At 39.5% G+C, this 13,435-nt stretch overlaps 1 protein-coding gene across 2 annotated transcripts in view; it reads right to left on the bottom strand.

Moving 5' to 3' along the window:
• The window catches only part of HECW2 (HECT, C2 and WW domain containing E3 ubiquitin protein ligase 2), a 182,829-nt gene that overhangs the window by 111,589 nt on the left and 57,805 nt on the right, over positions 1–13,435 (bottom strand). For both annotated transcript variants that reach the window (XM_063340740.1, XM_063340739.1), the window contains one exon: positions 11,089–11,429. In XM_063340740.1, the coding sequence (XP_063196810.1) occupies positions 11,089–11,380 (292 nt within the window). In that variant the 5' untranslated portion in view covers positions 11,381–11,429. The remainder of the gene's footprint in view (positions 1–11,088; positions 11,430–13,435) is intronic.

Here is a 13,435-nt window from a genome sequence, read left to right as displayed (position 1 = left end):
TTCCTTTAAATTCCTAGCAGTAATTCCCTGTGACTCCGCAAGCAAAGAACAGAACCTAGAATTAGACGCAACTAGAAACAAAGGCTTGCCAACCCAGCTACTCCCAGCAATACAAGCAAACCCAGAGCATAAATAAGTGATGACAACAGGCGCACTCAGACTTGCACTCCTCTTACAGCAGCCTACAAATCACATCCCATCACACCCTCTCTGCTGGCGTCACCGCTGCACATTGCAGCTGAGCGGGTCCAGCGGGGAATTACTGCCAAAGAGAGAGTCCCTCTCACTCCCGGTTACACACTCCTGCGGGCTCCCTGCAGCTACCCCTGCTGCTCTCCCTCATCCCGTTCAAGACGCTAAACCAGCACGGAGCTGTTGGTACTCTTGGGAGAGCGTATGCTCTGCCAGTTTAGCTCTGCTCAGCCAATGGCCAGTAAATAGAGCACTGAAGACAGTAATCTACACTAATCTGGAAAGCGGTAATTTTTATTTAACTGCTTGAGCAGGAGAGAAGCAGTGTACTCAATTAAGTGTGCTGTAATTAGGACTGCTTTTCAAAATTGAAATCTTATGTGCTAATGACTCAGAACCTCTCCCCAAATGGACAGCAGAAGTCATAAAGCTATTCACATCATTTGGTGAAATGCCACTGATGTTGGGTGGGTTGTCTTTGACTTTACTTGCTGAAAACAGATCACGGGTGTGGGGTTTCTTTTAAAGGAAACTGGACAAGGCACTTTTCATCTTATTGCTCAACTAATTTACAAGTTAAAGAATACATCAAAGAAAATGTTATTGCCTGTACATTAAATACTACTCCATCAATAACTCCTGAAATCTTATTCATTGTTGACTTTGGTAGATTGTTGCATCCTCATTCAGTATCTTGAAAGCAACTGCCTGACTGTAAGTCTACTAAAATTCAGAGATGCATTTATTTTGAAAAATTACTTGAACTGAATTTTCCCTCTCCCTGTAGGCTACCATCTGCTGAACTATGTCATGCATGAAACTCTATATACAAATTAAACTAGAGTGAACACAGAAAGATTTTTTTTTTTTCCTTTTTTATGAGGTCATTACCAGATATTTATCTCAGTGACAACGGTATGTGCCTGCTATTTTGCTATAATGTTTTTCTACACATATTTTGTCTTACTAAGTCAAACCCATTTAGGCTTAACTGACTTCATATGCAGGAAAGCGCTTCCACATTTGATGGCAAAGATAAAGCATCGATTAAGGTCCTGATCTTGCATGACACTGAATGCCTTCAATTCTTTGTCCTCTTCATAGATGACACCTAGTAGGTCCAAGCTTTCAGTTTTAATCTGTTGAAAATGATCCTCAAGTGTGTCTCCACTCATGTGAAGCACATTTATGACCATCAGATTAAGTTTAAATTCTCAAGGTAGGAAGCGTTTCGTGGAGCATGAGCGTTCACACCACATCCAATAATGAAAACTTCTAATGGCAACTGAATAGCAACAGTCAGAGAATTATTGCCAGGGAAAAACAGAAACTGAATTTCTAATGACACTTTCTGTAAGAAAACTAGAAACCTGTACCCATCAAACCTTCTTCTGTGTACAGTTAAAGAGGGCTGGATGTTAATTAACAATGACATGCAAGAAGAGATCAAGCTGAAATCGAATTCTTAAATATGCCCTTTAAGAATAAATATTCTTTGTCCATTTCCCTTACGATCTGATTATCTACCTGCATAACTATGCAAGTTATTTTGAATATATTTCATAAATTTTCAAAATAAACTCCTTTACATTCACTTAACACAATATTCACTTCGCTTCTTTCAGGCAAAGTAACACATCTTTGTTCCTCTTTTCCTCTTCTCCTTACTACAGTACATGGAAAATGGCTATGTTATTTTTATGGAAACTGTAGGTTCATTTTTTGCATTACCACACACGGAGATATAAAGGATTAATTTATTCCCAAGGTTGGGACAGGAGTGAAAAGGGCAATGAATCTACTAATTTTTATAAACTTTCTAGGACTACTGACACATTACTGATGAAACGAGTGATTAGTGACTCGGAATACAACTGAAGACTAAACAGTTTGACATTAACACTGAATGACTGCTAGACAAAGGAGGCAAGATCTCGTGATTAGAGTTTGACCAGACCTTGAAACAAAGCTCTGAAGCACGGGATTTGCTTGCCTGGGAATTGGCTGCCCACCAGAGTGACAGCGATGGAGTCCTGGATGCTGCTGGGCAAAGACACAAGAAACGCTGCCAAGGCAGGCGTCTGTGAGCTTTGTTTTTCCCAAAGAGTAAACGCCAGCGAAGCATAGTCAGTTTAACTGCACTCTTGCAGCATCTGCACCCCACGTCAGAACCTTTCTTATGCCAAAATGGCAAATGGTACAAGGGCTGGGTACGGCTCAGGCCCAGCTGATAATTCTTCCATACCAGAGGAGCTCTAAAATGCTCAGGTCTGGCCATTCTCTGCATCTTTTTCTTCCTCAGGTAGCGTAAGTTGCAAGATACATCTTGATGAGCTTTCCTAGGAAAGGAGGCCGATCAAGATCAATATTGGTACTTTCAGTAACCTCCTCCAGTTATAATTTAAGAACCTGTGTATCCAATATCAGCATATATTAAAGGATTATATTAAACATATCCACCAATACAGTGTTAGTTTCAGAGTCCCAATATGCATGTTTCTCGTCTTTTTAAGTGACACTGGTTTTAACTACATCAGTCACGTCCTTAACATACTCTATTTAATGTTCAGCTTATTACACTTCTCCATTAATTCAGATTCATACAGTCATTGATAAATATGTGCAGATGAAGGAGCCAAGAACTTCATAAAAAATTTACAGGAGGAATTCTAACACTGTGCATAATGCAAAACTAATCCATAATCTATTACTTACATGAAACAAATGAATAGATGAATTAATGCACCTACTTTTTCAACCCAGTTGCCAGTGATTTGGAATAACTGTTTTTCCCAAATTATTTTGAAAATACTGTATGGCATGTTGATTTGATGACAGAAAACAGCTCAGCAAATGTCTTAAAAAAATAAAATGAAAGCCAACCTCCTTCAAACAAATAAAACCCCAAGCTAACACAAGGCAGTTTTATGGTAAAAGGGAATATTATGAATTCAGAAATGTATATTGCTTTCCATTATCCAGTGTTTGTATTTGCCATCTTCCCATCTGCTGGAACAGCCACTTAAATCAAAAAGGCAGGGTGGGGAGACTACTGCTTTCTATCCAAAGGATTATAAGTGTTGTCATGCCAAAACCTCTTGCAGTGGAAAGATACTGACAACACAGCTGAAAGTGTCCTCCCTGCAGCTACGTTTGTCTGGTTTTCAGGTCAGGGGTATCTCAAAAACTTTAAAAACACAATTAACTGAAAAGTTTGGATGTTCTGGCAACACTTTCTCTGTCACAGCCTGAACTTCTTCCAGACATAAATACCATCCTACAAGATTTTATAGCAGGGAAGTAATGCTTTTCTTCTTACAACAAATACAATTAATGTATTTTAACGTAGTGAGGGCATCTTTTAAGGTATCTGCTGCATGCAGAGAAAATACATAGAGAAAGTACTTTCTATTCATGTCTTCTAACTTTTGTAGTAAAGAGAAGGTATTATCCTGCCTATACACTGATTCTTGAGCAAAATTTATTAGCTCACAACTGAGGAGGGGGAACACCAAATTCTGCGCTGGGGAAAAAGTAGCTTTCCATATGGGTTAGGATCCAGGAAGAAAGGAAAGAGTAAGATTGAAATGCAGTACCTGGAGGGTAAGCTTCTGAAGACCCTCGGTTTGTTACAGATTTTTTTTTTTTTTTAAATTGCTGTAAATCTCACCACATATGATTTTAGGATACAATTCCAATACTAGAGTGGCTTCATCTTTCATTAGCCCACTCAAGAGGTGGCCTTTTCCTAAATAGTACTAAGTCACCAGCAAATGAGGTATTTCAAGGCAGCTTTTTCTACACACTTTTGTTTATCACAAATATCAGCATCAGACAGACACAGACTAGCGCCAATCCCAGATGCATGCCAACATAAATTCAGGTTCTCTCCTGTAACCCTACTTAGTGCAGACTATGAATTTTGCTTTGTTATATGTATTATTTACACATAGGTCTCCAGAGGGTGTTTCACCAACATCTCAACACACACAGGTATGGCTCTTCCAGAGCTTCAGAGCCATAGCTACTCCTTTTGCTTATCTTTTGAAGATAAAAAAACCACCATGGTGCTTAGATATTCAGATGATATCATAAAAAAAACCAAAACAAAACAAAAACAAACAACCAAAACCAAAATCCCCAATGGTTGATAACAAACGGTGCAACACCAGCCTCGTGGAAGGCTCAGCCAAAGACTACCATGAAGCCAGCTGGGTAAAGACCAACTCTTCTACATAGGAAGTCAAGCCCATGGTTTGCAGACATTAGCAGCAGCCAAAATGAGGAGTAACCACAAATTAGTAGTATTATGCCTGGTAACTAGTCAATAGACATTAACAGTACTGCTCAGATTTTAAAGTACAGAAAAGTACTCATATTGCTAAAACAGGAAGGAAAAAAAATAATCAAGTGAATAATCAGGCTTTTCTGAAAGATAATAAAGTTACTACTTTGTATGTTTTCTATAATGGAAACCAGAGAAGTCTTCTGGGAATAAAGTATCTTAACATTTTATAATCTCTCTGTCTAATGTAAGCCACTATTTTAAGTGTATTAAAGACAGTTTATGTGAAAGCTTTTTTTCTTTTTAATCTTGTCTGACCTGAAATGGAAAGGCTCCGAACTCCATTAACCTAGGAAGCTTAGCATAAACCTACATCCTATCTGAATTGCCCTATATAACTTTGCATCAGTTTTCTTTTGTTGTTGTTTTGATTTTTGGTTTGTTTTTATAATGCTATTGTGGATCCATGCTGTAGGTATAACAAAAAGCCAAGCAGCCTGTGAAAAGCAGCTAATGGAAATAAATATAATGACCTTTGATAACCAGCATTTTAAATGTGCTAAGGATCTCCAGAATAAGGGCATGCATCTCATAAATAGGACTCTGTAAATTAGGACAAAAATAGGCCAACCTGGGCAATTTGGCCATGGGAGTTAATCTATTTAAACAAAAGTAGGGTTTGCTTCTCTCTCCTGACTTTTTATTCTTTATTTTGTACTTTCTGATTTCTTTAAATATGAGACTTCATGGCAACCCATAAAACTCCTCAAGATTCCGCATTCCTCAGCATCCCACGAGCAGTAGAGAGTCCACCTGCTCATCTTCAACAGTTCCCACTTCCCAAGGAAGCCCTGGTACCCTGTTGCAAGTACCCTGGTACACAGTAACAAGAAAACTGGGATGTCTTATAGACCCTTTGAACTGAATATCCATCCATTTCTCTTCTTTGATTCCAGCTGGGTCCAATACTTTTCCCAGCCTTACTCACTACAGGACTCCAGAGCCTGTTCACTCTTGCCATAGCAAGATTCAGATTCCTCTTAATTAGACAAAAAAATCACTGTAAAACTCTAGTACCTTAAATATTGCTCGGAACAAACACTTTTAAAACAACACATGTAAAGAGCAAAAGCTGGGTCAGTACTGGACAAGAAAACTTCATGGGTCTAACAGGATGCAAAACCTGTTTGTTAAATTCTGTAGTCTTCTACCACTTCAAAAGATGAAGGTTTTTAGACTAAATCCAAGTTTAGCTCTTAAAAAAAAAAAAAAAAAAAGAAATTAAGACAATGGACCTCTTCCTTTCTTCTCACTAGGACAGAAGGACTGAAAATTTACCTTTACTCTTCAGAGTAAGCACAGGTACAATACCTCTACTAAAAAGCCCCCGCTCGGAATATCATCACACCTCTTCACTCTCAAGTGACAGTCCTTATAACCGGTCCTGAAGCAGAAATGAAAAGCCCATCCTAGGCAAAGCTTAAAGCTGAATTCAAAATGATAAGTCTGTATTTCAGATTTGACAATTTTACATTTCATGCAACGCTACTCAATTTACCTGAAGAAGAGCTAAAACTCATAAATAACATCATAAATAACATTTCTCCCTTGCATGTAGTCTCACTGGGATGCTTTTCTGTGCTTTTATAGATATGTTATCCACATTCTTCATGCATTTCGCCTCTGCAGCTAGAAGCCTGCCTCAATAAAACTTGATGGACAAGGCTGTTCAAGAAGTGCTACTGACACTGTAAAGAGTTCAGACAGTACAAAACCAGAAATAGTCAGGAAAAAGGATGTTTGCCTTCACAGAATACACTGTGTCCCTCACATACACTTTTCTTTTGGTAATCCTTAGAAACACACCAGAAAAGAAGAACACCCTTTGTACAAAGCAGTCCCTCAACAAGAAAACAGATCACATTTTAGCGGTACACCGTGATGAAACCGAGGAAGATACAGATATGGTACTAAAACTAGGAAACTTGCACATGTATCTAAAAACATTCCTTAAAATACAAAGTTCTAGAAAATCTGAACATGAATTCAGTGATGTAGAACTATTTAGAATTTTTCACAGTTAGCTTCAATTTCTTGCGTTTAAAAATGAAAGACCAAAAGTTACTAAAGTAACTGCAGAGGATCATCCTCCTCTTTTTTTTTTTTTTTTCCCCTTTAAACAGAAGCCTGGAAAAAAATCCACATGCACTTAAAAAAAAAAAAAAAATTACCAGTCCTTCAGAACAAGATGATTCTGTGGTTCTCCCCTTAGGCTTTTCTCTTTTTAAAAAGATAACACCTATTTTCATAACCATTTAGCAGGCCAAAGATTTCACTGAAGTTGTACCGCACTAGAAAAAGCTCCATCTACTGTCCCCTAGCGTAAGCCCATCATCTGCAAACCACCTATAGTAAAGGCAGTGACACTGATCAGTGACAGTCTTGTGACCAACTGCACCATGCGACGCCGGGGTGAATGTGTACAGTGGTTTTGTAGTCAGTCTCATAAAAAGAAAAGGCTGTAATAAGTTTGGTGGGATTCCTAATGAGCCACTTCAATTTTAACCAGGCAGTAAAACCACACTCAGAAGCACAGAAATGCTTCCTCATGATGGAAAACTAATGAGAGAGCGCTAATTGAATAAATTAATGAATGAAGAGGCAAGACAGTTTCACAGTGAGTCATTTTCAATTCCTTTTATAATGGATGTATTCTACGAAATTAATTTGAAGTGAAAATGTACCTGGCTTGCCTCAGACCTTTGCCAGTTCTCTCTGTACTAATGCCTGAGCTCAGAACGATGCTTGTTTTCAGGATTTCACCTTCTCTTCCTTTACAGAATTAAGGAACCACTTCTACCCCCCCTCAAAACATTGATCCAGCTTTCATGACAGTTAGTTGTACAACCAACATTTTAAAAAAAAGCCACAGGACTCCGCTTTTGGTTATGCAGTGCATTTTTTTTAAAGACGACCAAAATATTTGCCTTTTTCTAGCTCCTTGAAAAAAGGTGCTTTACTACAAGACGTGGGGGAACACTGGAGGTAACAGCACTAGGCTGGCACAGCCCCAGCGCTATCTTTTCTTAGTGTCCACACACAATGTCCACTGCGTTCAGGAGGCAGTGCCAGAGGAAAACAGTTTTCTAAGTGAGATGGTTTTCATTTTAAAGAAAGAACATGATGGATAACCTCCAGCAACTACGTTGAATATTACTAATGTGTTCAAGAACGGAGCTGTTATTATTAAGTATATTTACCCACAAACATCCCTCTCCTAGAGAAAATAAGAAGTGTGTCCTCAACTTAGAATCACAGAATAGTTTGGGTTGGAAGGGACCTTTAGAGGTCATCTAGTCCAACCACCCTGCAGTAAGCAGGGACATCTTCAACTAGATCAGGTTGCTCACAGCCCCATCCAACCAAACCTTGAATGTTTCCAGGGATGGCGCATATCCCGTCTCTCTGGGCAACCTGTTCCAGTGTTTCACCGCCCTCATTGTAAAAAATTTCTTCCTTATATCTAGTCTGAATCCACCCTCTTTTAGTTTAAAACCATTACCCCTTGTCCTATCGCAACAGGCCCTGCTAAAATGTTTGTCCTCATCTTTCTCGTAAGCTGCCTTTAAGTACTGAAAGGCCACAATAAGGTCTCCCCGGAGCCTTCTCTTCTCCAGGCTGAACAACCCCAACTCTCTCAGCCTGTCCTCATAGCAGAGGTGCTCCAGCCCTCTGATCATTTTTGTGTCCTTCCTCTGGACTCACTCCAACAGGTCCATGTCCTTCCTGTGCTGAGGGGCTCCAGAGCTGGACGCAGTACTCCAGGTGGGGTCTCACCAGAGCGGAGTAGAGGGGCAGAATCACCTCCCTTGACCTGCTGGTCATGCTGCTTTTGATGCAACTCAGGATATGGTTGGCTTTCTGGGCTGTGAAAGCACATTGACGGCTCATGTCCAGCTTTTCATCCAACAGTACCCCCCAGGTCGTTCTCACGGCTGCTCTCAATCCCTTCATCCCCCAGCCTATATTGATACTGGGGTTTGCCCTGACCCAGCTGCAGGACCTTGCACTTGGCCCTGTTGAACCTCATGATGTTCACACAGGCCCACTTCTTGGGCTTGTCCAGGTCCCTCTGGATGCATCCCATCCCTCAGGTGTGTCAAGCCCACCACTCAGCTTGTTGTCATCTGGAAACGTCCTGAGGGTGCACTCGATCTCACTGCCTATGTCACTGATGAAGATATTAAACAGTACTGGTCCCAATGTGGACCCCTGAGGGATACCACTTGTCACCCATCTTCACCTGGATATCAAGCCGTTGACCACTACCCTCTGGATGCGACCGAACTTCCAAAGGAGTAAGAGGGTACTTCACAGCAATTATTACAAGGGACTGAAAATCCTGGATTATACCCTGTGGGATTTAATTTACCTTAGTTATGTCTATAAAAGTTACGCAAATTACGAGTTTTTAGATCGTACTCTTACAATTTTTATCATTTTTTATTCGTAAAAGATGCTAGATACTTCAAAGAGCTTATCAAAAAACCTAAATCAAAGACAGACAGGCGTGCCTATCAGGCTGAATACATCCTTACCTCTCTGTTGTAAAAAATGTGCAATTCCGTCATTCAGAATGATGAAACCACAAGTCTCTGCTTGAGAAAGACACTGCTCTGATCTATTTTAAATCAGTAACAAAACTCTCACCAGCACTGATGGATTTCAAGTGGCAGCGGAGACAAAAGCTGAGTTCCTGGACCTTTCACCATTTAACAAGAAAACAGGAAACCCAACATAGTCAAACACTCTGGTATTACACAGTAGCATGATAGGGGTTTAGGCCCAGGAAGGCATAAATTTGGCTGTTCCTTATAGGATTCTTACCTTGTGGTAACTTAACATTGTTTTGTACTTTAGGAGCTCAACAGACTGAAAGTAGAAATATTTTTAATCATTAATGTAGGACAAAAATCACTTACAGCCTACAATAAGAACCAAGGAGAATTTTACAGAAAGATGCTGTACTTCAGCACCTTGAATACCAACCCTAAAGTGCTGTGAACCATGAAAAAACAAACAGGAAGGGATGTCAAACCTTTATTCAGATGAAGATCTCAGTGTATTTAAATGAGAACGTTTAAGCTCCATTTAGCAGTCTGCATTTTACAGCACAGATCATACTTCAGTTGCTAATGCTGTTGGGAAGATTCATTTCTGTTTATTATGGAGACCCTTCATTTAGGTGGCTTAAAGGTTAGCACATATTCACAGTTCATCCCTGGAGACACTGCACCTCATGCAGCAACTCCAGTACAGCTTTTGTAACCAGGTAAGCGCTGGAACCGCACAAGTCAATACTGTCCAGTTTGTGGAACTGCAGTAATGGTGGGAAAATATATCAGACAAAAAAAAAAAAAAAAAGAGAAAAAAAAAAGAAAGAGAGAACTGGAAGCACCATCTACACAGCACGTAACATTAAGTGATGCAGAGATGGAACATCTTGAGAAAAAGCTGGCACAGCAAACATCTCTCCAAAATCCTGCTGAGACCGATTTCATTGCACTAAGCTTACTTCTAAGTACAGACAAAATTCCAGTGGTCAGACCCACTTCCACCAGTTTCTGCTATACAGGTTGAATTGGCAGTTCCTTTCTACATCAGTAATTAGGTTCCGAGAAGCAGTGCAATTTGGAAACAAATCAACTGATGCGTCCCACTTACTGAGCACTGGTTAAATTCAAAGGGTAATTTTAGTGCACGCGAACTGGATTCCTTGAGAAGACAACTAAACCCCATGTGCCACTACAGCTACCCGCTAGCTACACTCTAGTTCTTAGCGGGGACATAAAGATTGTCCTTCGGCCAGCTCTAAACCACACACACAGCAGGGATGTTTGGATCTAGGGACCTGATTAAAGATAATACAATGGAAATTCCCAACCCAAATATGCTGCTGATGGTAGAGTCTCAGCACCAACTGCTCTGACCTACTGATCCACTCCTTTTGAGACACATTATTTGCTAATGCACACACTGCCCACAGGCCCTGGCACGCCAGCCTAGAGCTCTTTCCAGCTTCCTCCTATGAAATATCCTGAACGGCACAAAAAAGCACATAAAATAATCTCTTTAGAGGATTTCCTTCTACAAGAATTCTTCATAAATAGAAATGCTCGCTCCTTCAGAATTGAAGTACAATTTCAGTTCTACAAAATCAATGACATACAAAATACCTTTTCACAAATGTTAAGAATTTACTTGTCAAAAAAACTGTATAAACATTGGACAGTAAGCATATGAAGTTACATGATGAATACCATACTCCAAATTTTCCGATCTATAAGCCAGCCACCAGCAAACTGTATGCACATTTGTTGTTTAAGAAGAATGCATTTCATCTTCTAGCAAGTCATTGTGGAACCAGATCTACATTAATTAGAATCATGTTTTTACACAGTTCACTGCACTGAGAAAGGCAAAGAGAAATCCAAGGTACTTTTCTGCAGTCTTACTTCAACTTTATCTTTAGATTAATTACGTAGTGTGCCAGAACATGTATCAGAAAAGCAAGAAACTCACAGAAATAGTCCAGCGTGGCTCTGACTTACCTATGTGATAAAGTCCTATCCAGTCAGTCGGGTCTACTTCTTCCTTAATGTCCCAGAAGATGATGAGGTTCTGAGATTGCCCCAAGGTGTACTCATACATACTGGCTGTCAAACTAGACCTGCTATCCGAGGTCACTAAATCAGTGTCGCTGTTGGCACGCTGCAAGTTCATGTTCTCAGCCATGGTGCCCTGAGATGCCAAACTCTGGAGATTCTCTGGGCTCAGAGTATACCGTAGCTGTGGGTTGCGACGTCGCACAAAAAGCAGATGTTCTCGGGCTGAACTGGCCATCTCTTCTCCACTTCTGTCAATTTACGTGAAAAAGTTGTTGTTCGAAGATCTACCATGGGGAAGAAAAAAAGAAAGTGTTAAAGTGAGACAGCAAGTTACGCAAAAATCTTCCTACAGAAGCCTAAAATGGACTGAGTAAAATGTTTTACTTCATTGCTTTACCACTGCAGCCACCTGAGTGTCTGTACATTAAAAAAAAAAAAAAAAAACAAAAAAACCCGCATGAATCACTTCCGACAAAACTCAGAGTTAACCACATACCATGAAATAACATTTATAAGCCAGAAAGCAACAGAAAGCAAGACATCCAAGTCCATCTATCAAGCAAGAACAGCCACAGTAACAAAGCTAATTTAAGTCTGGCAGTAGTCTAAAGAGTGAAGAGATAATGAACTCATCTTCCACCAACAAAATCAGTATATGAGGTACTTTCACTTACATACGTTAGTTGCCAACAATACTTCCTATGCACTGTATGGTCAGAATTAGTATCATTGTTGAAGATATTAATAAGGTTGGAAATATTTCATTAGAAATGTGGTATCACAGATTTATGCTACTATAAAATAATTTTGTAAGGATTTTATTTTTTAAGATACAAAGCATAGCTTCTGAGAGTCTCTATATCATACAAACCCATGTCAGACCGTTGACTGGAGTACCTCAGACTACAGGTATATATTCAATTAGCCCATGACAGTTTATCTGTGCAGTCAGATTTTGTTGTTCTTTTCCATACATCAGAAAACAGAGGCCTTATAAATGTAACAGCTTTCCTCTAGCCCTGGGGAGACACTAGAAAGTCTTCACAGCAACGGTCATGCCAATGTCATCACACTATACCTTCAGAAACAGAACTTGCATCTCATTATCCATAGCTACTAAAAGTACCATCATTTGAAAATAAGCCCTCACGTTACTCACAAGTTGAGATAAATCATCAGAAAGGAAAGACAAGAATAGCAAAATAGAAAAAGAGAGGGAACAGCTTATAGGAGAATTGGAGATGGGGAACCTCTTGCCATTGAAGGTATTTGAAAATTTCCTTATCTAGGCTAAGTGACTTTGACCAAAGCTGTTTGGCTTTTTCAAAGCTATAGTTTATATCAACTCATTCTTTCTTTATTTTAAAGAGGAAACAAAACAGTGCTCATCTGGCAGAACCATTTGCTTTCAGAAGAAACTGAATATTTTGGTAATGTGTTTTTCAGTGAAAACTGTGAAACTGATCTTCCATACTATATTCACCTGGAAGAGGAATCATGTGTTTCCTCCAAAGTCAAAGCAAACCAAAGCAGTCCTCCTGCCCAGTAGTAACTCCAGAGCTCACTGGGAAGAAATTGTGTCCTGGGCTCCTTACACTCTTCATACTAATTGAAAATATTATTACAACTTTTCTGGCCAGATTGCAACTTAATCAGTGACAACATCATTTGTTCCACTACAGTATCTTCTGTGAGGGATGTATACTGCGGGAAAGACCTCCTTATTTTTACGTATACAAATAACCACATATAAGAAAAATATGCCCATGTACGCATATAAAAAAGGCAAATAAGAGGTACCTGTATATTATTCTTGGGCTTTCTTCTTCATGTCATAGCCTTTGGCTATCATAATGCAGACACATTTGTTCTCTTAAAATAACCTAAGCATTGTCAGACAGTGCTGACTGTCACCTGCTATAACGCTTCTTGTTTCAAGCAAGGAAGCCTGTAATGCAGAATTAGGTAGAGCCCACAAGAAGCGAATAGATTGGTTGGCCACTTCCATAGTATTATAATTGTAATTAGAGCTACAGTACACTACCACTATCAATCAAATGTTTGACAACTGGTTTATTAAACAGAAACCTCTGCCTCTAGAGGTCAAAAGACATTTAATTATTAAAAAGAAAAAACAAGTAGAGCACTTGGAGATCCTAAGAATGTGATTAAGAAAACATAATTTAAAAAAAAACAAACGGGGGGCATTTTCCTATTTTGAGGGTTTTCTTTTCCTATTCATCCCTCTTTTCCCATATGACCCATCTTCAAAAACTGCCTCTTGCCTTCA

This window comes from Chroicocephalus ridibundus, chromosome 7 (genome assembly GCF_963924245.1).
Source record: "Chroicocephalus ridibundus chromosome 7, bChrRid1.1, whole genome shotgun sequence".
In the NCBI taxonomy this organism is placed as follows: Eukaryota; Metazoa; Chordata; class Aves; order Charadriiformes; family Laridae; genus Chroicocephalus; species Chroicocephalus ridibundus.
This window is presented reverse-complemented; position numbering and strand designations above follow the sequence as displayed.